The sequence below is a fragment of the Emys orbicularis genome, chromosome 3, assembly GCF_028017835.1.
Source record: "Emys orbicularis isolate rEmyOrb1 chromosome 3, rEmyOrb1.hap1, whole genome shotgun sequence".
Lineage (NCBI taxonomy): Eukaryota > Metazoa > Chordata > Testudines > Emydidae > Emys > Emys orbicularis.
The window spans coordinates 205,057,460-205,083,625 of record NC_088685.1 but is presented as its reverse complement, the minus strand read 5'-3'; the positions used below and the strand labels follow the sequence as shown (position 1 = coordinate 205,083,625).

Sequence of the window (26,166 nt, the reverse complement as noted above, 5' to 3'; positions counted from 1 at the left end):
TAGGTCAAAGATTACTTGCAAAGGAAGACAAAATCAGGCATCAAGCTTGTGTAGAAGTGGATTTGTTGGATTGGTGGCATGGTTTGTTGTTTGTTTTGCTGCTTTCTGATAAATTAAAGGCCTGGAAGGGTTTTTATCTTTGTACAGCTCTTGAATACCCTGGAAGACAATTGGACAATTGGAGAAGTAAGGGGATTCTGACGTACCAAGCAAGTAAAACCTGCTTCATTGAAGAGGGAAATGAGTTTTAGGGAATTTACAAAATTTAGGAATTTACAAAAACCAAACAACAATTTAAGACTCTTGGGAGAAAAATTTTCTTTGTAAACAATTCAACACCCCTCCCTATCAATCAACTCAAAGCTAGAAAAACTCTAAATGCACATTTCTGAGTCCTCCAACACTCAACAAATAAGGGAAGACATAAATTGACATTCCTGAAACTTCTAAAGGAAAAAACACCTTTCAGGCCTTACATACATATTTTGAAGAAACAAAAGAGGTTTCAGCCCCTTTAAATCATTTTCCTTTGCAAGTCATGAAGAAGAGAGAGAGAGGAAATACAGTTTAATATTTCAGTACATGACCCCGGCAACAGATTTCAGAATTGGCAAAAATTTGTTATACTCCAGATTTTAAATCTGGTTAATTCAACATTTAAATACTGATAATGCAGTTTATGATAACTTGAAAGTTTCCTGTTTTTGCTTTGGAGTCAAATAGTGAGTTTCATTTTCTGCATTGTAACCTATAGTTTGCTGTCAAGAGAGCAGCTTTCTTTTCCACTGTTTCTTTTATTTAAACACTTCACATATTTTTACCGATTAAAGCCTCAACCCTACTTTTCTTTGAAATGTAGATTATATAGACGTTTTCCTTTAATCAGAAAAATTAGTTGTAGTTTTAGTTATTAGAACATAGATACTCTAAAGATCTCCACTTCCTATAATCAAATAGATAAGCGATCTCAAATAGGAAAAAGCATCCTGAAAATCTGTTTGTCTGTAAAATCTACAGGGCCCTGATTCTGCAAAGACACATGCTTGACATTAAGCACGAGTGTTTCCTTTAAAGTCAAAGGGCCCCAATCCTACAAGCATGCACATAAGTAGACCCATTTACTACTTACATGCATAAATGTTTTGGGGCTTAAGTTTAAAAATAAGACCCACTCAAACCTACCTGTAACAAATTTTTTAACATGTCTCATCATTTGAATTGCATAGCAATCTGTTTAATCCTATTGTTAACAAAGCGAAAACAATTGAGACCTGTGCTAACACTGCAGCATAATAATGGGCTGTACCAGAAAGATCTCACCAAATGGAAGTTTTTCCTGAGTAAAGACTATGGACTTGTATCAGGATATCTTGGTAAAGAAGATATTTTAAAAAAGTATTCTGCTGAAGGTGGAATGGAAGTGCTACATTCTAATAAAGGCCCGAATATGCAAACACTTTGCATATGATTATCTTTACTAATGTAAGTAGTCCCCTTGTTAGCATAAGAGTTTACAGGCTCGAGGCCAAAGAAATCTGTGCTAATTTTGGCTACTGGGCCTATTTCAATACTAATGGTGGCTGACATCAAGATTTGCATAAGTTTAAAATATATAGTCTTACTGCCTTCTTATTATTATTTTTAAATTTTTAAATTTTAAATTTTAAACTTTCAACCTTTTACTCCGCAAAGCAGGATAATCTATCACTTCTCTGAGTGTTATCAAGGGACTAAAGTTTGGTACTGGGAAATATTTAGGAGGCAGTGTATCTTTAAGTGTCTCCACCTTGGAATCCACCCACTTCTTTCTAGCTGCAATAATCTTGTTGACTCACTCACATAGGTGCTGTGTTACCGGCATGAGCTGTACACTTCCTAGTTTTTAAAAGCCGACCTGTTACCATGTACTTGCCATTCTACCTCACTGGGGCTGAAGCTGTATAAAGGTAACAGTTTGGTTTTAGTTTTTAAGATCTTGCAAAAAGATAGTCCCTCCTCTCTTCCTGGAAAAGCCAGACAGACCAGTTGGATACCTTTCAGGCCTCACTCAGAACTTTATTTGTTCATCCCTCTACCTTTTTAAAGTAGAAAGACCTGAGACACTCTTAAGAACTGAGAATCTTATTGATTTAAACAAATGGCTAATCCCAATGCTGTCGGCAATGGACATCTACATTGTCATCAGAAACGGAATAACCTCTTAAAAAGTGGAATCTATAAGAAAAATGGAATTGCTAAAGAAATTCAGGTAAGATTTAACTAATCACTTATTGAATTGCTTCTGAAATCGTTTAAATTAACAGTTACAAATGTATTTAATAAACTAGCTTTGTAATAATCTGTCTTCATTTTTCATTTAATGGATGGTACAGTATTGGCTTTTTCTGTTAAGTTTTACCCACATGGGACCTGATCCTGCTTTCTTTGCATCACTGGCTTAAGTCAGTGACTGTTATGGGTGCTCAAGGAATATAGAGTGGAGCCCTTGATCTAACTAGACTTTGGTATTTCATATCAGAAATAGAGAATCAACACACACTTTAAAGTTGTGGTTCCCTAAAGCTTTCCTACTCAAGGTGCTGATACTGGTTTCAAAACGTGTTTTATCCTCTTAGAAAGTTTGTGTGAAGTGTTTTTATTATGATTTGACACTGCACACGTGTGACTTGGAAATAAGGAAGGAAAAACGAGGAAGGAGAGAGGTTTTTGTTGTTTGTAGTTTGATTTTCCTGGTGATTATACTGTTGTGTGCCTTGCACTGTGTCTGGTTTACCAAGGCATGCTTAACAGGCTTAACAATTGATCTTTTTTTATTTACATTAATTTTACAGTGTTAGTAGTACTTAAAAATCAGATTAATCTGCAGACCATTCTTTCAATGTGTTGGCGTCTGACATGCCTCTTTTGAAACCACAGCCTTTCATTTGCATGAATGCCTCACTACAGCTAATGAGAGGTGCATGGTTTTTCCCATATGGTACATCAAAACCACAGGTGTTCTCTTGTTAAACAGGTTGTATGGACTACATTTTAAATGATGTATGTAGGTGAAGCCTATCATTATCAGAAATGTGTTGGATCTTCAAACCAAAGTTGTGCTGGCTTTGAGAATATATTGATGGCTACATAATTTTTGAGCTAAAGTTTCAGTTGGGAATAGAAAAAGTTTAAGAGATAAATTTTGTGCTTTGGGAAGCGGAGCAGTAAGCAACACTATCTTGTGCCTGAGTGCTTACCTGACGTATTTTTTCTACTTTGGCCTATGCCTAAAGCTTTAGGCAATGACTGTAGCTCTTTGAATTGCCAGGCTTAGATGCATTAAAATCAAGAAACTTCTGTCTTAAGTCTTTTCATAATGAGAAGCTCGCGCATTTACCACCCTCATTAAGGCGGGTAAGGACACACCAAATGTAAAAGTTAGTGGGTGCTGGCCCCAGGAGTCTCCATTGTGAGTGGCTCTTGGCTGCTGGCCCAACCCCATTGTGGAAGGGAAGAAAACTTGTTCAATGACAGGGAAAACCATGTCTTAGGATTTGCTCCTATAAACCAAATGTGAAATTCTGTGGCATCAGTTTAAAAACTTAAAAATATTTCCATTTGTAATGTATGAAATCTATACTTTTAGCATTGGTAGCAAATTCTTAGGCATGCATCTCACCCTCCAGAAATAGTTTAGCGGCTGGACAAAGAATGAGAAATTGTTACAGTAGCAAATTCAGAGGTGTGAAAAGCTTTGCCACCTATTAATAAATAGGAATATAGCCAGAAAAAGAGAATAGCGTGTGTTTGGGGATGAGCGGTAAGAAAACAATGACTGGAGCATGGGGGGGTGGTTACTTGATGCACCTGTAAAAGTTGGGAATTATTACCCTTAAACAGCAAATCGGTGGAGGAAAGGGGGGGGTATTAATCAGTCATTTTGCTGTTGAGGGGATTTGGAGGGTGCAGGGTGTTTTATTGGGTGGATTCAGTTGATGGAAGGCTGCAGCTGGTTCTGCCTTTTGGTTTCCGTGGTCTCCTGCTTCGTGTGCTGTTGGATCTCACAGTTGCTGCAGCCCTCGGGCCATGTCCTGGGACAACATGGCCCACCCACCGCACGAATGCCTCATTGTCCTGCTTCCGATGAATCTGCCCCTTCCCTGATGGGGTAGGGCACCCGTCTACAAACGACCAATCAGGTAGATCGCTGAGGCACTCATAGCCTTCCAAGCTGGGGTCAAGTCCCTGTTGGATTTTCCGTTGCTCCACTGCTTGGTTGGCGACTCCTCAGTGAATGTGTCCAGGGGCTGCTGCCAGTTGAGGTGCCAGCTTCAGGAGCTTAAGGGCTGCCACTGCTGTTCTGAAAGAGACAGTGTTATAATACGTAGTACTTTCCAACTACGTATCTCAAAACGGTTATAGGGGGGAAATATCATTCTCCCCAATTTAAAGATGGAGAAACGGATGCACGGAGAGATTAAGTGGCTCACTGAAGGTCACAGTGAGTCAGTGCAGATCTGGTCTGAGAATCCAAGACTATGTCTATGCTGCCCGCCATTCGGACTGCAGGGGTGTAAATAGCAGTAAAGGATGTAAATAGCCATAAAGGGTGTAAAACCCCCGGGAGGATGCTGCGGACATGAACTACAAGGTTTCTAGTTCCCATTAATGTAAGTCCTTTTTGAAAAGCATTAAATGAACACAAACCAAGAATACGAACTATGAACCTTTGAGTTCAGGCCTGCAGTATCCACGGGGGGTGAGGGAATGGTTTACATCACAGCACTTCGGTGCACACTGCTGTTTATGCCCTCATAGCCCAAACTGCAGGGCAGTGTAGACAAGCCGCAGGTCTCCTAAATTCCAGTCCCATGCCCTATTATTATCTGTCTGCCCTATTCAGAATACCATGCTGCTTCTCTCATTGAACTACACTGCCTGCTACAAACACAGATTGAAGGAGGAGGGGACAAGAACAGACAGGAGAGCTGTGTACAACAGGAATCTTATTCCTGATAGGAATCTACCTTTTCATGTCTGGTCTGTCTCTTCCTCCCAGCTAACCCTGCCTCTGTTTTATCATGTTTTCCAATTCTTTGCCATCCAGATAGGGTGACAAGATGTCCCGATTTTATAGGGAAAGTCCCGATTTTTGGGTCTTTTTCTTATATAGGCTCCTATTACCCTCCACCCCGGTCCCATTTTTTCACATTTGCTGTCTGGTCACCCTACATCCAGACATGTAGTGGATGCTGATGCTTCTCTGTCTCTGGTACTTGTCTGGCCTCCATCACTATAGCACTTTACAATCCTTGATGTATTTATCATCACAGCTGCCTTGTGACATAGGGAGACTCCATTATCCCCATGTTACCGATGGGAAATGGAGGCACAGGGAAATTAAGTAGTCAGACAGGAAGCCTGTGGCAGAGCAGGAATTGAACCCAGGTCTGCCATAATTCAGGCTGGTGTTCTAATCACTGAACCTTTTCCCCCACTTATCCTTGCGCTTCACCCTGACCCCACTTTTCTGCCCATTCATTACTGATGAGCAAGTCACTTGCATGGGGAGTATCCCACTGGGAGAGACTACCTGGGTGATGTAGTTGATAAAACTGGGTCTGACACTGATCTCTGTGTGGCTTGAAAGCGTCTCTCTCTCTCACCAACAAAAGTTGGTCCAATAAAAGATATTACCTCACCCACCTTGTCTCTCTAATATGCGGGGACCAAGATGGCTACAACACTGCAAACAGTTTATTAGATGGCATTTTGCCTTTTCTGACAAATAGACTGACTTCTGTCAGCATTCTTTACCTGCGGTGATAGCCAGAGATATAGCATAACATATAATTAATATCAGCAACAAGAAAATGATAGGTTAATGGTTCTCTGGGGGCTGTCTAGGTCCCTATCAAACTAGACTTTAGCCATCACTTAATCAAAATAGTAATTAAAATCTTGCTGCCTTTAACAGCATGCTGGCTGTAAATGTGCAGTGAAGATTAAAGTCCAGTTTTATAGGGATGTAGGCAGCTGTCAAACAACCTTTCTCCTTTCATTTTGTGTGTGTCTGCTTGCACTGGTGAGCTGCAGAAGAATGAATGATTGCTTCTTTGTTAGAGGCAGGTCTGATCTAAAGAACTATACAGAAGCACTTCATAGATTTTTAAAAATCATTTTCACTCTGCTGCTGTTTAGTATTAGTGATGCGGCATAGGACAGCAAAACAGAAGTAGGAATGAACGAGGAAGAGGAAAAACTGGGTAGTAGGAGGGAAGTCTACATTTTCTTCCACTGGCCAAACAGAGGTCTCCTGGAGTTCCTGGTGGAGAATGTGTGTTTGCACAAATCATTTGCAGAAAGAGTCCACACCAGAAATCCTTGCATTTTGTGACAGGCTTGGGAGGGAAAATGTGGGAGGGAGATTTTAATAATTTGATTAGAACGGGTAGCAGGAATGAAAGGAGCAGAGGCAACAGAAGTTGAAGAATTCCTCACTTGGTTATACTTCAGTCCTGTCAAAGAGACAGACCTTCCAATGAGACCCTTCAGAGCAGCTGGATTGTGAAGTGGGGAGTTTGCACCCCAGGACAAACTCACTGTGTGTACTCCTGTATCTGCAGCTCAGAGACCTGCAGGACACCCTGTGCCCAAACAATTTCCTCGCACCACTGGCCACACTAGGAGTCCACAGGCAACAATGTCAGGTGACATCTGAATATTAGAAGCAGGCTGGCGTAGAGGAGGATCTTACTGCTGCTGCATTTGACTACTGTGTGACTCAAGCAGTGGAGCAATTTTGAACACACAGATGGAGGGCAAGGAGACCCTCCTGCACAGCCACATGCCCATGAGACTCCCAACATTTGCTTTGACCTCTTCAGCTAGATCCTCCCCTTTGCCTTCCCAATAGCAGACTTTGACATGTGCTCTTAGTTTCCTCCTTCCCGCTCCACATATCCTTCCATTCTTTCCCCTCAGCTTAGTGAGGAGCAAGTTTTTCCTCAGTAATGAGATCTCGGCGCATTTTTCTCAACACAAACATTGAAAGATCTGCAGCCCCTTCAGCCAGCCTCAAGCTGTGCTTTGTTCCCTCGGGGAGGTTCTGGCTGCGGATCAGTTTTCCGGCCTCTGAAGGAAGCCAGAAGGTGGTGACACATGGTATGCAGCGTTCTACCCCACACAGTGGCGCTGGAATGAGCAGTGGTGGGGATGCGGGAGTAATAATATCAACCGAATGCACGGCCTCCGTCATGTACAGGGCTCACAGTTTTGTTCAATGGCTTTCAGCATCCCCACTAGAAGAACTGTTCTAGTGCTCCATGCCACACATCCATCTCTATAATCACAAGTAGCCATATAGAATTTCTACCTAAACACCCCTCTCCAGGCCAGAAAGTCAACCGCCTGTACCTGGTCAGTGAGGCTGCATAGGATATGTGGTACTGGTGTGCAGATGAGCTCACCGCCGTACGCTGCTAACAGAATCCAATTTTAAAAGCATGGAATGGGAGGGGTGGGACGAAACTGGTACTGGAACAATGGATACGACAAGGATCAGTAGGGGTCATGGAGATGGCAGCCAGCCAACAGGAGCAGAGTGCAGTCTCTGTTAAATTGTCAGTTTAGCAATGATAGGTGTGGGAGTATTTTTCCATTGACTCCCATCCTGTAACCTAGATAGTTTGTGTGACACGTAAGCAGACGTTTTCCCCAAACCACAACATACTTCATTTCTCAGGAACTAAATAAAGCAGAGTCTCCTCACAACATCCTTTAGACCCATCCTTCACTATTGTAACAAGCCCCATGGTAACAGTCCTCAGCGATCTCAAGTGAGTGACCCTGAAGTGTCTTCTGCAGACAAACACTCCTCTCCCAATGCACTGACTTCATCTGCATCATCCTGTGACTGCACAACAGACTGTCATATCTTCTGTACCTAAAGGACCTGCCTTCTCCCTCCATTCCCTGAAGCCCTGCCTGTTTGCTGCTAAATAGACTGATTTCTGTGCTGTGGTCTGCCCCCAGCAGAGATACTATAATGAAGCTTTGCTGGTGCTCTTTAGGGTGGTTTCTTTGCAGTTGTAGAAGGCCTAACATTTCTCTTCTGTAGTTCTCCCTAGACTGCTGCTGTGCCTACCTCTCTTGTTCGCTTCATGTGTTGAAGGCCAATAAAGGCAGTCCCAAAAAAGAACTTGCTTAAAGTAACACAGCCATGGGGGGAAATTTGTAAATGTTCCCCAGGTCACTGGACAAAGAGCCCCCATGCAGACTATTTTTGTGATCAGCCCCGACCCCTCACAGTTTGGGCCATGTATATTCACAAACACAGAGTTATTATGTGTCACTGGCCATAGTGATATGGATGGGAAATTAGAAACCAATAAAGACAAGGCACTATCAGAATATAGACTGAAGAATTTTCTATATCTGCCTGCTCATCCTCACTCTGAAGTCCTCCATTCTTCTCCCTGAAAGAACCTTAAACCCAGTGACTCGAACAAGTGCTCCTGAGGTTCAGCCAATCAGGTGACCAATCATAAGCCTCAAACTTCTGATGCTTGTAGCAATATCTACAACCAACTATTTGCAAGCAATCAGTAGGCTAAAATGTGTCACATCGAGCTTCCATCATAAAAAAAAAAAATCTTACTCTTCATGATAGGAAAAAATGTGTAGATTTCAGTGAATACATTATATTTTAATATAACTTGCCCAGCTTTTAAGAACAAGTTTAACTATCCAATTTAAGCTTCTGAACTTGCAACAAGCTAGAGTCATTAGAGATTCGCTAAAGGTGGGAGGTTTTCACTTTCTGTAATATATAGCCATATCCACATTATAAAAGGTTTGGCTTGCCATCCATATACTGTCACTATATAAAAATTTAACTTGCATCATTATTATACAAGCAGCCCTTAGATTTACATGTGTGAATTTTATGGACTGATAGGGAGGTGCTAAGCAGCTGCCAACAAGTGTTGAGCCCGAAAGGAAAAAACTTTTTTTTATAATCACAAATTATACAAACTTCTTTCAGGCTATATCCTAATACCTCTTACACACCATCTATACAACTCACTCTTTTACTCATGGCTACCCCCTACCTTGCTTGGCATTGTTCTTTGTACCTGCTTACAGATGTAAAACACATACTTATGTTTAATAACTCTATGGGCAGGTGCATCTCTGGGTGAATTTGTTATGGGAGTTATAAAGTGGGTGGGTCGTTGGTGTTTGTAAAGTCTAGTTTCAGCTCAAACTGAGAAATTTTAAACTTGCTGTATAAAATGGGGTAGCGGGGAAAGTTATAATAAAAAAAAACTTGTGTATTAGTAATTTTTTTAAAAAAATTGAGTGCCCATAAGACCCAGACCCAAGATCTGGTTAGCCCTAACAAAACCACACAGGGAAAGGGGATCCTCACATCTGCTCCCTGTATGGCCACATCCGTACTAGTCAGAATCTACCCTGTGGAGCCTGATTTTTCAAAGGCGCTGAGCACCTGCAGTTCCCATTGAATTCAACAGGAGCTGCAAATCCTTGGCACCTCTGAAAACTAGACCGATAATGTCTAGTAACTAACCTAGAAAGGCCTTGCCTTCCCCACTCCTCTTGTCCTCAAATAAAAGTGAAAGAAAGACGACTGACCCAAAGATGATTCTTTGTAACCTAAAACTTTCCAGGGCAAAAAGGATTTTAAAGAATCAACATAGTTGCTGGGCCCAAATATTTCTTAAATATGCTTTATCTTGGTGTAGAAGACATGCAAGCAGTCCCCGGATACTTAACCTTTTGAGAATTTGCTCTGGACACAAACCTACCAGAGAAATCCTTCCTATGGTCGTGGCAGCTTTGAGTGTAAACAGATGCTTACTATTTTATAGGTTCTTTTCATCTCTCTTTCTTTGTATGGTATGTTGTCTTTACACGCAGATTGATTCAGTTATCCATTTTCAACAGACCTCCCGATGCTTTTAATAAGTGTCTTTTTTCTTCATAGAGTTCCCTGCTGGAAGGTACTGTCGAATGAAGGTGGCTTGCATGCAGGAGGGGGGGGTGTCAGCAGGGGGATTTTGAGTTTCTTTGCTGCTCTATGTTGTATTTAAAAAATAGTGGTGAGAGGTCCTTCCCTACCCCCTTCTCCCGCTTTTCCTCTCCCCCCATCCCTCAAGAAAAAAGGGTAGCTTGGCTTTTGCATTAGAAATTCAGGTCTTGTCTACTATGGTAGACTCTGTGGTAACTAGAGAAATAGCGAAATTATGACATTACAAGTGTCAAGAGACTTACAGCTGAGCTGATTTGAAGGGTAGGATCTTAATGAACACTAACTAATGAACTCAAGTTGTAGAGACTCATGTGGGTTGTAATACTTTGGTCACTTGTTGGGTTTGGTGTGCTGGTGGTGGTGATGGTCTGTGATATACAGGAGGTCAGATTAGATGATCTAGTGGTCCCTTCTGGCCTTCAACTCTAACTCTATTGTTTCGCTCTGGAGGTCTCTGGTTCACTCGTTGATGCATTGGTCAAGATGGCAGCTGTCACACCTTAGCAAATTTTTCTTTAAGAGTATGGATCCATGTATTACCAAAAGACCTTTTAAAGCAATTGTGTATTTAATCTTAGGAAACTACCTGCAATATGTAAAACAAAACTTGGGAAGAGGGCAGCAAATTGCAATGAAGAATATTTAGCTATATTAGGACTATTTACTACCTCATGTAAAGCATTCTCTAAACGGGAGTGATTTAACAGATTTATGAATTACATTCATCCACTTACAAAAACATGCTGAAGTTCCAACAAATGGGTCACAGTGAAGAGAATGAAAGTCTCACTGAGGTGGTAAAAGTTTCTTGATGAATGAACTATGTAAAATCTAACTGGGTCAGAGAGGTAAATATATAGGAGTAGTTGTCCCTCGTCTCCATACTATCTACCATGAATGTCATGACCAGGACGTGGGCGGTCTGACCTAGTGGTTGGAGCAGTAGCTGGTAGTCAGGCAGCGTCAGATGCCAGGAGGTCAGAGTCCGAGACAAACCAGGAGGCAAACTGAAAGTCAGGCATCAGAAGACAAGCAAGTTCAGGTCACCAGGAGATCAGGATCGGTTGCCAGGTTACAAACAGCAATCAGAGATTGAGATCAGATGAACCAGGGTTAGACACCAGAGTCTAGGGCCTAGTTTTAGCAGGGTCTGGAGCAGAACCAGGCAGGCAATCTGTGTTGTTGCTCAGACAGTTCCTCATTATGGCTTCCTGGTTTATATACTGATATCAGCCAATCAGTGGTCTGTGAGGGATTGTCAGTCAGGCCCTTAGGGGTGGTACTTCCTGCCAAGCCTAGCTTTATCAGGTCCTCACAGGGCCACACAACCTAAACTTCTAGTGGCAATGTGGATGTGGAAGAGGCCCAGAACCCCCATGGTCTCAGCTTCTAGCCCTGCAGGTTCTTACATCATGTTCCCCCTTTGGGGTGATGCCTGTCCAAGTGACCTTTGTGGAATTTCCTCACCAGGTCAGGGGTATGGACATGGGAGGTAGGCTCCCAAGTGCACTTTTCAGGGCCATAGACTTCCCAGTAAAACAGTTTGTACACATGGCTGTCTGTTCTTCAGGAATTGAGGATGGCATGTACTTCATATTCCTCATGACCGTGGATTTTGACTGATGGAGGTGATAGTGTGTTTCTGTCAGGGAAGAGGTTCTCAGTGTAAGGCTTTAGAAGGGAAACATGGAAAATTGGGTGTATTTTGAGAGACGGGGTAGCTAGAGTTTGAAAGTAACTATTAATTTGCTGACATATCAGGAAGGGTCCCAGGAACTGGTGGTTCAATTTCTGGGAGGATCAACAGATCTGGAGATCTAGGGCAGTGAGCCACACATTCTGGCTCACTGTGAACATCAGAGCTTGCCGCCGATAGTCCACGTGTCTCTTGTAGTCCTTCTTTGCTTCTTTTAGGTGATTCCTGAGCTCTTCCTGAATAAAATGGATCTGTTAGACCAGTGGCAGCAGGGTTCGATGAGGCTGCTGGTAATGCAGGTGGAAACATGGCTGAGGTTGTGGGGCGGGTGGTGTTGCTTTTCCACAGTTTCGGCCTTTGCACATTGACGGAGGCAATCTATGTGGAAATCCAGTCTGTTGTTTCGACAGGGCACCGCTGGCTGTTGCCTTCGGCCCCCGGCTGGGGCCTCTCCGGCGCATCATCGGAGATCTGCGGCCTGTCCTGGGGGGTGGTCCTTTGCTCTCGCGGGTCTTGGGGGGCGGACCTGTCCTCGCTTGCAGGTGGCCCCCCAGCCAGGGGCGGGTGCTCGCCGGCGGCCACGCATCGCTGGGCGGGGGCACTGGCCCGGGGGCCTGTCCTTGTGGCGGGGCCCGGTGCCGGCTCTGTCTGCGTGTCTATTCGGGTGGCGTCGTCGTGGGGCCTGGTCGCGTCGGCCGTGCCGTCGGGGGCTCGTTCACCTGCACGTCTGCCGGTGTGGTGTGTGCCGGCGGTGCCCCTCTGCCATGTGCATTGGCCGGGCCGGGCGGTCTCTGCGCGGGGGAGTTGATGGGCGCGGGTCTGACATCGGGAGTCATGGTGCTCGGGGACCGGTGGGGGGGCACTTTGGCCTGTTTGGCCGTTCTGCGGCGGACCTGCGGGTGGCTGTCTTGGAACGGGGGGACTTCGGGGGCGGGCTCTGGTGGGGGGCTGCTGGGCTGGAGTTGGTGTGCGGGCTGGACGCGGTCGGCTCGGGATTGAGTGGGGACTGGGAATGGCTGAGCCATTGCAAACATTGAATCTATCTCCCCTTGTAAGTATTTTCACACTTGCTTCTTATCAAACTGTCTGTACTGAGCTATCTTGATTATCACTTCAAAAGTTTTTTTTCTCTTACTTAATTGGCCTCTCAGAGTTGGTAAGACAACTCCCACCTGTTCATGCTCTCTGTATGTGTGTATATATAGCTCCTCAATATATGTTTCATTCTATATGCATCCGAAGAAGTGGGTTGTAGCCCACGAAAGCTTATGCTCTAATAAATTTGTTAGTCTCTAAGGTGCCACAAGTACTCCTGTTCTTATAACTGGCAAAGAAGGGGCTCGAATCCAAGGAGGCATGGTTGGCATTGTTGTATGAAAACTCCGCATATAGACCAGTTGACTCAGTGGTAGTTTATTCAGCACCACAAGTACTGCTCTAGTACTTGGTTCACCCATTCAGTTTGTCCATATTTTTGGGGTGGTGTACGGTGGAGGTGGATAGGCAGATGTCCAGTGCCTGAAGATTTTGTGCCTGACTCAAGAGATGAATGATGGGCCTTGGTCAGAAGCTATGTGGTCTGGGAGTTCCTGGAGCAAGACCAGGTGGTGTAGCAGGAGTTGAGTGGTAGCCTCAGCAGAAAGCAGATGGCTGCAGGGGGATGAAATGGGCCATTTTGATCAGGCAGCCACAACTGCTAAGACTATGGTGTGGCCATCAGGCGCCATGAGTTCCACAACAAAGTCTAGCCTGATGGCAGACCAAGGCCTAGCCAGAGTCTCCAGGGGTACTAAGGTGTCAACGTGTCTGGTTCGATGTGTCTTGGTACGTGTACAGCACTTGCAGGAGTCCACTTAAGCTTGGACCTCAGCCCACATGCAGGCAACCATGCAGGAGGTCTTCCAGTGGCCAAAGTGACCCAGCAGAGCATCATGGCACAGCTCTATTACCTCCAGTCATGGGCACCCTGGGGGAACATATCTGTGCTCACCGAAGTATGTTATCCCATCCCACATGGAGTGGTGCATCTTAGCCCTCAATGGCATGGACTGTGTCCCTTGGGCAAGTTGGTCTTCTTTCAATGCAGACTGCATGAGGGAGAGCAGGTCTCACTGAATTGTGGCATTAGCAAAATTACCAGGCTTGAGAAGATAGAGGGGTCAGAAGTTGGTTCTTCAATTCCACGGTATTATTCCCTCTGCTGTGATAGAGCATGGGCTTTCCCATTTCGCTTTCCCAGACAGTAAGTTTACTAGAATAAAATGCACAAGGGTGCAGAATTGACTGAGGTCCGAGTTGCTGTGAGAGTACCACCCCTAAGGCCATATTGGATGCATCTGCTTCCACTATGGTTGGGTGAGGGTGTTCCAGAATCAAGGCCATGATGAAGGCAGCTTTCAGGTGACCAAAACCAAGCTGGGCTTCGGGCAACCAAGTGAATTGTATGGCTTTGCAAAGGAGGGAAGTCAGGGGAGTTATTAGTTCAGAGACATTGGTGATAAATCTCCTACAGAAAGTTGCAAAGCACAGGAAGCACTGGAGTTCCCAGTCTGGCATGCTTTCCTGTTGCAGATGGCTTCCACCTTCTGCAGGTCCATCTGAATTCCCTCTGGGGTGACGTACCCCAAAAATTCAATGGTAACCTGGTCAAAGGTGCACTTGTTCAGTTTGGCATACAAACCATGCTTCCATAATCTCCCCAGGACAGACCAGACATAATGGTAGAACTGCTCAGGGTTCTCAGAAAATACCAATGTATCATTGAGGTAGCTAATCATGCACTGGCCCAGGATGTCCCTGAACACATTGTTTACAAAATGTTGGAATGTTGCAGGGGCGTTGGTTAGGCCAAATGGCATGACCAAAGTTGCGGTATCATGTACGAAAAACAGTCTTCTATTAATCCTCAGGACTTCTGCACACTAGATTGTATGTCCCATGAAGATCCTGGCAGTCCTGGCTCAATGCATGATAATCTACACAGAGGCATAGTGACCTGTCCTTCTTCACAAAGAGGACTGGTGCTCCAGCTGGAGAGGCAGATCACCAAACGAAGCCCTTGGTGAGGTTTTCCTGGATATACACAGATAGCGCCTCCAGTTCTGGTTCAGATATGGAGTATATCCATCCATAGGGCTCCTTTGCCCCAAGCTGTCGGTCTATTGGACAGTTGCAGTCTCTGTGTGGGGGTAGTGAGTCTACATGTTTCTTTTTTTAAACACTTCCAGGTAGTCATGGTACTTGTCAGCTAGGCTGAGGTTATGACCTGGAGCCGCTCCTGCCTGGCTAGCCCCCGCTGTTCAGGGTTCCACTTCTGAGGGTCTCATCCAATCCTGGGGCCCTGGGTGAAGGTCACTTGGGGGCTGGTGCCTTCACTGGAGACACGCTTTCCGACAATATTCAGAGGAGAAGCTAATGCTCCTCTGCCACCAGGAGATACACGGGTAATGCCCCTCCAACCAAGGAATGCCAAGAATTATCAGGAAGAATGGGGAGAGGATCGCATCAAAACATATTGTTTCTTGATGCCGTTCCACTACGGGCCTCTATGGGGATGGTCTATTGATTCACCAGCCCCAATGATAGGGGTGACCCATCAATTGTCTCCACCAGATCTGCTGTGGGTTTCAGCCAGAGAGGGATCTGGAGGGTTTTTGGCTGCCTCAGCATCTATAAAGTTGGCAGAAGCTAGTTGCTAGTTGCTAGTTGTGGGGTGATCTGCTGCTCCTGCACCAAGACCTGCAACCACAGTAGCAACTGGAAATGCAGTTCCCAGGTCTGGTTCTACTTGAGAGCAGATAGGGTGGTTCTGGAGCCTGGAGCTCAGGTGGTGCCCAGGCAGGTCCCAGGCCCTCAAGAAGCCACTGGTTGGAGACAGCCTGGCCCTTCCATCATCAGTGGAGTGGTTGGATAGATTTGGCGGGTGGGGGGACGAAGTAAAGGCTGTCTGAGCAAATTGTCATGACCAGGGCATGGGCAGTCTGACCTCCTGGCATCTGACCTGGCCTGTCTCCTGACTCCTGCTCTGATCACTAGGTCAGATTCCAAGACAGGCCAGAGGGCAAACCAAGATTTAGGAGTCAGGCAAGATCAGGTTACCAGGAGATTGGGTCAGGCATCAGGTTACAGACCGCAATCAGAGAGCAAGGTCAAGGATGAACCAGGGTTGGAAGCTGGAGTCTAAGGGCTAGCATCAGCAGGGTCTGAAGCAGAAGCAGGCAGACAGTTTGTGTTGTTGCTCAGACAGCTGCCCATCATGGCTTCCTGGTTTATATACTGATTTCAGCCAATCAGACCCTTTTGGGCAGTACTTCCTGCCAAGCCTAGCTTTAGAGGGTCCTTCCAGGGCTGCCTAGCCTAAGTCTCTAGTGACTGCGTGAAGGTGTCAGCGAGCCAGAACATCCATGGTCCTAGCTTCTAGTCCTGCAGGTTCTTACAATGAAGGACATTCCTACCGCTTACAGGATCTGCGTAGCCAGTCTTCTCTCTCACTTTGCATTTTAATGACATGGCCCTTGGACAACATGGAACACCTTATCCTTATAAGGACAATGAGGACAGCAAAGAATAGGCGAAAGTTTCCATTTATGTGGGAATGCCCACATACTTATCGAGATAAATTCATCAAGTTCATGGCTCCCCTACATTTAGGTTCTTCTGCCCGTGAATATAGATATATTTTTTTAATTACATAATAAGTAAATGACATAGGACTAGTTTCAGGTTTTTATTCAATTTCTTCTGTAGTTTAAATAATTTATTTTTTTACTAATTAGCTTGTATTAGAAAAATTAATGGTTTTCTTTATAATCATGTGCAAGCCAACAGGGTGACCTCTAGTTGTACCTTCTGCAACTTCATGTAGAAAACGTATTCACTTTAGAAACTCTTGGTTTGTGTACCATTACAAAGAGAGCCACTAGTTTTTCCAATGCAAGATGGTGCACATATGTGTGTGTACACATACATGCATATATGCTTAAATGGAGTAATAACTTCAATTATTTTTTAACTCATCTTCTTCTTCATCCCTTCCTGGCATAGGTTTCATCCTCATGTCCCTGTGAAGCTCATCATTTAGATTGTAGAGCTCTCAAGCAGGGACCCATTTTCTATGCACTTCCTGTAAAGCACGTAGCATCCTTCAGTGTGTGTGTCAGCCCTTATGATACATCAGGAGCATACCCACTTGCAAGTACCAATGATTTATACAGTAGAATGTAATTGGCACAGCTGCCATTCTAATTAATAGCTGCTGCAGAGCCAGTAGAAAAAAATGTGTATGTTGCGTGTGGACTGTTTTTATTTTTAAATCCAAAGGGTCTTTTCCCCCTTGCAATGTATAGGAAAGCAAAATTTGAGCCCAATTTATTTGTTCTAAGCAACCCAATGATTACTGATCATTGCTTCAAACTAATGTATTCACTTCTAAATTAATCAATATAGAACTTTTTCATCTATAGGTCACTGGCTCAAATCCAAATCAGGTTAACAGCAACAAAGTCATTGTCACCATCTGATTGCTGTGTAACCCTTATGAACTCAGTGGATGGTTTCAGTCCATTTCCTGTTTGACAGGCATCCACATTACTAAAATAATGGCATTCCAGTCAGAGCCATAGTTGGGAGTCTTCACATAGAGGACAGGCATTGAATGGCTATGTAGATCTAACCACAAGAAATGGTCCCTCCAAGTCATGGTTGAAGCACACTGGCAAGGCAGTTTCAGAACATATGGACTATCATTGTTCTGAAGATGTTAGAGGATTTTCATTTCCAGGTCTGTTGATCCAGCTCTTTTCACAAAAACTACATTCATTTTAAAATGTTAAAAAATTCACAAAGTGTGAACCATGGTGTAGGAGTGAGTGGCCTTCCCTCCCTGTGAATCTCGGGAGGGAGGCCACACCCCCTTGCTATCTCGTTCCTAGAAAGGCTGTCTGGAAAAGGAGAAATGAGCTGTTTCTGGTGCCCAGGCCTTCTGACCTGGGCTGGGCAGTAATCAGTCTCTGGATCTCAAGCCCTCAGGCAGGGTGGAGCCCCAAACAGTCTAGGGCTCTGGCCCTCAGGCAGGGCAGAGCAGCAAACAGACGGTCTAACATCTTGTCTCTGGCAGACGGTAGACAAACTCAGGACTCTTGGCCTAGAGTGGGGAGGCTGCCACCCCAGGGTGGGGTTGGCATCAGGGGAGTAGGGGGACCCAGGCCTACCCTACTCCACCGTGTCTCAGCCCAGGGCCCTGACAGTGGCTGAGTGTTCCACCACTGGGTCAGCGGGGATCCAGCTGAAACACGTTGACCTGGATTCAGGCAACGACACAACCAGATAATAGTCTAGTGTCCCTGGGCTGCTTAAGGTGCATCTGTGGCTCGGGATCATCCTCCATCTCTCCGGTGTATACTGCTAACGGCAGTCCCAGCAGCTCCTCAGCATTCCTGGTGGCAAGCAGCTCTGGAAGCTCCTTCAGGCCCTCGGCACTGTAGCAGTCTCCGTCTGACTCGAGCCCCTGCAGCGGGTGAAAGGCATCTCTCTCCTCCAGCGGCTCCAGCCCAACTGAGCTGCTGGGCCCACCTTTTATACTTCCTGTCCCACCCCTCTGCTTCCAGGGGGGCAGGCATGGGTTTTCCTGGCTCCTCCCCTGGCACGGGTTCTTCCCTGTCAATCTTGGAGGGAGGCCACGCCCCCTCACTACACATGGAAACTAAGCCCCTTTTCTCAACTCTTTCCGGGATTCAACTGAGCCATTGAGATGTGAGTCACCATAGTAACACTTCTGTAGTGACTCCATCAATTTTTGCAAAACTAAAGCTTTCATTTAAAAGAAAATGCTAGCCCTTATGTTTGCAGAGAACTCAAATGCGAGCCACGCAATGATGTCTTACCAGACTGGCAAGAAAAGTGAAATAGTAACTCTGAAGGCCAGATTCCGCATTCTTTACTCAGGGCTTAATTTTCAGAGGAGGCTGCCCTGGGAGTTGTGGTTCCTCCGCACCTGAGAATCAGCCTTTACTCTTTAGTCAAGCAGAATTCCCACTGATTTCAGAATGCAGAAGTAATAAGTGCTGAAAAGGTCCTCTGAAGGCTGTTGCCAATTTGAATATCAGATCTGTTAACTACTACTTTAACTATCGACTACTTTAGCAAAAAAAATACTGGTACTTTTGTAGAGTACCACCACTCCTCCCCCAAACCTGATTTGACCGCTGTCTCCTTTTCTCCTTATACACCCCACTCGCAGCTTCTCTGCACACAAAACTGACCAAAGCGAGGAGTTCCTGGATCCCAAGTCTGAAATGATAACCTCATCAAGAAAGCTCACCATGGGATCAATAGATGGAATAACTTCTTTTATTTGGACGTACTGAATTGTTGGGCCCAAAGTTCACCTTCATGTGCCATTCATTCCCAGAGCTGATTCTTATCACTGTAGGTAGAAGGGAGTTATGCAGTTGGGTGTGGAGCCTAGGTTAATGGGCCCTAGAATAACTTGTATAGTGTCTAAAGTGTACGTACCAATATACGCAGAATTTACAGATGAAGAGACTAGCAAAAAAGTCAATAGAAATCCAAGCATGCTGCCACTTCTGAGCAGGGTGAATTGATTTAAATCAAACTGATTTTAATCATGATTTAAATCAGGAAGCAGGAAACCGTGATTTAAATCCTCAATTTTAATGTTGTTTTGCATTTGTTCTTTTTAGTTGTTTTCCAAAAGAAAGATGGATTGTCACTGGTTGGAAACCTTTAAAACATGTTGATTTGCAACTAAATATAGCCTTTGGCACTTCTTTTTGCTAACCAGGAGGATATACAGTATCTGTATACATTTATTTAAGCAATTATGTGGCTTAACATACATTTATTCAAATACTTAATTTTTACTTGTTTTTACTACGTTAGAAAACAGTGACCGGTGTATTTCTTATTTACTAGATTAATTTTTTATTCATGATTTGTGTCAAGCTCTATTTGGATGGAAATTAGAATTCAATTAAAAATGCACAAAAAATAAATAAAACTACCTCAAATGTGCTGGATACATGATAAACTTACTTTTTCTTCTTAAAACATATTTTGCTTTTAAAACTCACTGATTCATTAAACAAAAGAAGTGTTATCTATAGTAAGCGAATTGAACTGATTGTTTATGGTCACCATGTCCTTTGAGAGTTTAAAACTAGTTGATCTCTTCCTCTCACACCTAATTTTTATTCATCGAGTGGAAGAGGAAAACAAGCTTTCCTGCTTTTTCAACTCCCAATCAGTTTCTTAACCTTGAATGAAATAGTCCTTGAACTGAACTAGTTGAATAATGAATAAAATATTCTTTCTGCACCTGTAGAAGAGGCTACTGTTGTCAAAAGCTGGGTTAGCACTTCCACAAATTCTGGTGGTCAGTTCTTATCCAGTGCCTTTCACCATTTCAGTGGTTTGTCTTTCTTTAAGACTTTGGGGGCAAACATACTACTAAATAACTATTTTAATTATTTAATTTAAATTATTTTAATAGTCGATAGTAAGTTTAGTCCTTAACGTAGGTTGTCATATTTTCAAATTTATTTTAAAATAGATTTATTCTTTTAAAATATATTTAAATTAAATCCAATTTTAATTGATTTTTACCTACCTTGCTTCTCAGTAGCTGAGGCTCAGGAGTTGCCCTCACCATGAATTTGTCCTTGGACCTCATTGCTTGCTATTCTTTCTCTTCCTGCCCCTTTGTTCAACTCATCTATCTTACTGGCCCCTTACTAATATGTTGAGCCTTGCATGGCCTCCCGAGGGGAAGGGTGTATCTTGCACACCTAACTAACCATGTAGCGAAGCAAAGGAGGACATTTGACATAGCATATTTGGTACAGTGTGTTGCCAGAAGGAGGAGGATGAAGGATGGGATATGTGGTTAGGAGGAAGGAGAATCTTTGGGTTACTGACAAATTATATATGCAAAGTACTACTGTTGGAATCAGATTTACAAATCAGAACATTATGACTACCCATAATCCCAACCTACTTGGAATTTATAATAGAAGCAAAACCAGCTAATATTACTTACTACACCTTCGGAAAGAAAAAAAATTCTCGTTCTACTTCTGTTCATTTTTTGAATTAATTTATAAAGCCCTATTGGCTTTAGAGCTCAGTTCATCTCAAGCTAGAACAAGCAGTTATTCTTTTGTGCAATCTACAGTTTTCTTAATTCACAGGTCCTTTGAAATCACTGAAGGCTCGATTCTTAAAACAGTAACTTCCCAATGTTTTTGTATTTATCATTCCAGCATAAGTCATTCAATAAGAATGTCCAAAACAAGGCCCATAAAGCAAAGTCACTTTAATGATAAAGTAACCATGAAAACTGTGAGCCTCAAAAAGACAAAAATCTCAAGACACCTTGTGGTTTAAAACAGAATTAAGCAGGATGCTAGACATTAATTTTAAAAGTGGGGGATTTTCCCTAAATAGAAGACGAACTCTTTTGGAAATCTAACCCCAATTGTGAGTGTTAAGAAGTTCTGAAAATCTGGCCCTATCCCTTAGTCAGTGTAGCAAACGGGAGTGATCTCTTTTTTTAATTAACTTTGATTACTTAAGAGGGGAAGGGAGGAACCATAATCATAATCAGATTATTCTGCAACCAGATACTGTAGGCATATCTCTTAAAGCAATCAGATTACAATAATATCTGGAGTAACTCAATCTAGATACCTATTTCACATCTATAAAGACTAAAGCATATATTTAAACAAAGACCTACAATTGCTTTTTTCTGGTGCAATTTTTAATAATTCAAATAACAATATTGCATGTGATCTTGAAAACTGATCCTCCCTGTCATATCAAGTTTACTAGTGTCTTTAATAGTCAACCGCTTAGAAAGAAGAACTTTCACTTAGATTATAGCTTACTAATGAGGGAGGAAAAGAAGGGTTTAGAGCAGCTGCTAACTCAGATAATTTGGTCTGATTGTCCTGAGGAGTGAACAGTGTTGAAAGGAAAAGTAGTGATGAGGTGGAGCTGCTTGGGAAAACAAAATGCTTAGTGAGAACTAGGTCAGGAGAGTGATTAAGATAGTAGGTGTGGGTGTCTGTAAAGCTGGAAGCCAAAGGAGAAGGAAGAGTGAGAAGAGAGGAAGTGAGTCACACGGATTGCCAGTGTGGCAGTGGGAGAGGGCAAGGGACTAGAAGAGGTGGTAGACTGCCGAGTTTTAGAGATGGAGAACTGAGTGGAAATAGAGCTAGTGGGAAGAGAAGGGGCTAGAAAGGACGGGAAGAAGGGAAGAGACAATGGCTTTTAGGGAGAGCAAAGTTTAATACAGATTTCAGCAGGAAAGAGGACGGGGCATCATTTGCTGGGGGGGGGGAATGGGGCAGTGCCCCCACCCCCCAAAAAAACACTTGGTTTGCCCTCCTTTCCCTCCAGATTTTCATAGTTCCTCACCAGTCAGTGCTGTGGTGACTTCCTCAGATCTGCAGGGCCACTGTGGATTGGGCTGGGCTAGGGTCCCTAATTGCTGTCTTGTCAGCACCACCCTCCTCACTAGGGCCGGCTCTAGGTTTTTTGCCGCCCCAAGCAAAAAAAATTTTGGCTGCCCCCCAGCCCTGGGCTCCCCCCCACACACACACCCCTGCCGCCCCAGCCCTGGGCTCCCCCCCCACCAACACCAGTGCCCTCCCCCCACCCACACACCCCTGCCGCCCCAGCCCTGGGCTCTCCCCCCTGCACCCTTCTGCTGTCCCAGCCCTGGGTCACTGGTAACTTGCTCCCAGGGCGGGTCAGTCAGCAGGAATTTTGGATGTGCACAGAACACAGACAGGATTGGTTCCCGCATGGTTACAGAACTGCAGTAAAGGGGAACAATTTTCAGCTTGTGTGATTGGAGGATATCTGGATGCATATTATAAGACTGTCCTACATAAATGAGGAAAAGTTGAGGTGCCTCTATTATTCTTTTGTTCTACTCTTTGTTTCTGTGGGGAATTTGCCAATGCAATATCACTGTCTTCCTTTTAAACAAATAAAACTAAACTAAAAAAAAAAAAAAAAAGGCAATGGCTGTTGAAAATAGCAATTCCAGTCCTAAAAATCACTGGGAAGCATTTCTTGCTCAATTTTATCCTACTTTTTCTACTGCAAGTTACAGTGGATCAGTATATTTGATTTGGGAGAAATGAAGTAACAGCTGCCCAAATTGAGCTTGAGCACTCCTGAATTTTTGAGGGTGTTCAAATCCGGAAGGCAGGTGCTAGATTCCCTTTCTGAATATTAGCTAAATCTGGAAAGGAAAAGTCAATTTCTGCTTCCATGGCTCAGAAGTGGAAATCCTCTTAAGTGCCCGGTACTGTATCTAAAGCTGCCCAAGTCCTCTAGCAGAGCCTTCCCTCCCTTACTTTTAATTTTAAATTCTAGTGGGATCCACGTACCTCCCTTGTTAGGCTTCAGATAGAAGCCTGTTGTCAGAGGGTGGAGATGGATGGCAGGAGAGAGATCACTTGATCATTACCTGTTAGGTTCACTCTCTCTGGGGCACCTGGCATTGGCCACTGTCGGTAGACAGGATACTGGGCTAGATGGACCTTTGCTCTGACCCAGTACGGTCGTTCTTATGCTCTTATGTAAAGCGGTGCACTGTCCATTTAGTCCACCCAATTCCTTCTTTGGGGGCTGCAAGGTGAGGTCACACCAGTATCCCTAATCCAGTCTGGGGAACTCTTCTGAAGGGGATATCTGGGGCAAGCCTTCTACTCCTTGGGCTGGGCACACTTGTCCCCCACTCACAGTGCCACCCCCTTCTAGCAACCAGCTCTCCATTCACAGCAAGCTGCAGCATGGCTCAGCTACCTCACTCCCTCCCCCTCCCTTTCCTGTTGATAGCTGCCAAGGGATTGCTGGGAAGTGTAGTTCTTTCCCTGCTCCAGGGCTGGCTCTATAGGCAGGGAGCTAGGCAAGGAACTACAGCTCCCAGGGTCCCATGGGTTCTCTGCTTCTGCAGCGTTGCGAGAGGGGAGGAAGTGAGTAAAAAATAAATATTTTTTTTAAAAAAGGATGGGCGGAATGCCGCCCCCTGCAAATGTGCGCCCCACATGTTTTGCTGGTGCCTAGAGCCGGCCCTGCTCCTCACCCCACTGGCTGGACAGGAAGCACCGGGAGAATCCAGAGCAGGATCTGAGCAAGCCCACCCCAATCCCTACCCTAGGCTGATCATTGTTGAGACAACCCCCTTCCAGCCCTTCTCCCTGCCCCACTCCCTGGGATAGGACCAGCCTGCCATCTCCCCACCCACATCTGGAATGGGAGTGGCCATTAACCCCCCAAGCAGCTGTGGCTTCAGCAGGAGGCAGAAGCAGGGATGCTGATACAAATTCCCCCCTCCCCTGCTCCCCGCTGAATTTTTCTGAAATGGAACCCCTGAAGGAGGTGGTAGAGGTGAGAAGACCTGTGATAATGGGTGCGGAAGGGTCAGAAGCAGTGGGAGAATAGAAGCACTAGATTAAGAGGGGAGGAGGAAGTCAAGGGGATTGCTCATGTGAGTAAAGCTACCTGCGTATGTGTGGGTTAAAAAAGAAACTAGATAAGTTCATGGAGGATAGGTCCATCGATGGCTATTAGCCAGGATGGACAGGGATGGTGTCGCTAGCCTCTGTTTGCCAGAAGCTGGGAATGGGCACCAGGGGATGGATCACTTGATGATTACCTATTCTGTTCATTCCCTCTGGGGCACCTGGCATTGGCCACTGTCAGAAGACAGGACACTGGGCTAGATGGACCTTTGGTCTGACCCAGTATGGCCATTCGTTTGTTCTTAAGTCTTTTTGGACCCTAAATTATGGACTTGACAGACAAATGAAACTATAGCCTTCACCAGGAAGGGGAAAAGGTGAAGGACACAAGTTACAGATGTATGGCAATGTGACTGATCAGTACAGGTATTCCTGTAATTTGGTGGTTGAGATGGCCATTTTGGTAAATTGTACGCAACCTTATTTTTTGTAGGCAATGCCGCAGAAGTGAGATTTTAGGCATGAATTGAATGAATCAAGGATGGAAGCTTGACAGGGAGATTTTCGCCAGGGTCTGCTAAGTATAAAGGGCAGCATAGAAGAAGGCACAGAGATGTTTTTGTAAGGAGACAAGTGGTGTATTAAGGGGAGGTAGGGGGAGGTGGAAGTTGGCCAGTCAGAGATATAGGCAAGATGCTTGATGTTGAGCCTTGAAAGCAAAGACAAGAAGCTTAATCCTGATGCCTAGCACAATGGGGAGCCAGTGAAGTGCCTCCAAGAGGGACTGTGCTTGGAGTCTTCAATTTCTAACCATAGCAGTCTGGATCTTTAAAAAGAATTAGGTTACCAAACTACAGACAGAGGTGTGAACAGTGAGTGATGTGATTTATATAGAGGTTAGCACATGGTCCAGACAAACAAACAAAAGCATGTGGACAAGTTGTCTTCCAAAATATTCGTATAAATAAAATTGTAATACTCAAAAAGGAAATATTTCATCATTGTTTTAATAAATGTATTCAGCAAAATAGAAAAAAACATCCTTACCAGTCCATGGTTGTTGCTCCCATCTTGTTACCGTGCTCCCATTCTGAGAATGCTGGGAATAAACTTGTGATAATCAACTATGAGACTTGATTAGGTTGGTCTTTGTGTACAAGTCTGCTGATATAAGTGTTGTGATCTATCTTAATATGCTTCCTTGATATTCAAGAATTATGTCAAGTTTATCATTTCTTTCCAAATCCAACAGAGGGCCCTTATACATAGCGGGGGGGGCGGGGGAATAAAAAAGGCTTTCCTGACAAAGTCTATTAGTCAGGTAACTCTCACTTTAAAATAACAGAAGGTCATGATGTCTGGGGTGAACTTAGGAAGCAAGGGTGGAGATCCAAAGTTCTGTTCATGGGCAGCTGGAATCAGTCTAGCGAGCTACTCAGTTATGTGTTTCCCCCATGTAACCAATGTTAATTAAAAGAGGTCACTCTCGTTCACTTCACAGACTCATGGATAGGGTTAGCGTTTCAAAAGGGTTCGATGTCCCGCATTTGAGCCAGATTTTTCAAAAGAGCTCAAGTCTTACTTAGGCATTGATTGAAGTAACCAGAATTTCAGCATTGCTTCCATTGAAAACAATGGGTGTTGTTGGGTGTGAGAACTTTTCTGAAATCTGGCCACTTCATTTAGGTACGTAAATGGAAGCTAACTCTTTTGAAAATCTGACCTTTGTCTTTTCTTTATGGGAATGCAGAAATGTCCATGTCTTGTTCAGGGAGGCATAATGAACTAACATCATGAACTTTGTCTCTATTGTACTTTTCATATAGCAGTAAGTATATTCCATTCAAGGTATAAATATTCCCTCCAAGGTTACAATGTACTTTCACCACATGTTTTACTTAATGTGAGGCAATGCAGTGAGAATCCTTTAAAGATGCTGA

At 44.1% G+C, this 26,166-nt stretch overlaps 1 protein-coding gene across 1 annotated transcript in view; it reads left to right on the top strand.

Moving 5' to 3' along the window:
• Positions 1 to 2,137: 2,137 nt before the first annotated feature.
• SPTLC3 (serine palmitoyltransferase long chain base subunit 3) overlaps positions 2,138 to 26,166 on the top strand; it is a 127,100-nt gene continuing 103,071 nt past the window's right edge. Inside the window, exon 1 of the mRNA XM_065401821.1 lies at positions 2,138 to 2,248. Within this exon, the coding sequence (XP_065257893.1) occupies positions 2,138 to 2,248 (111 nt within the window). The remainder of the gene's footprint in view (positions 2,249 to 26,166) is intronic.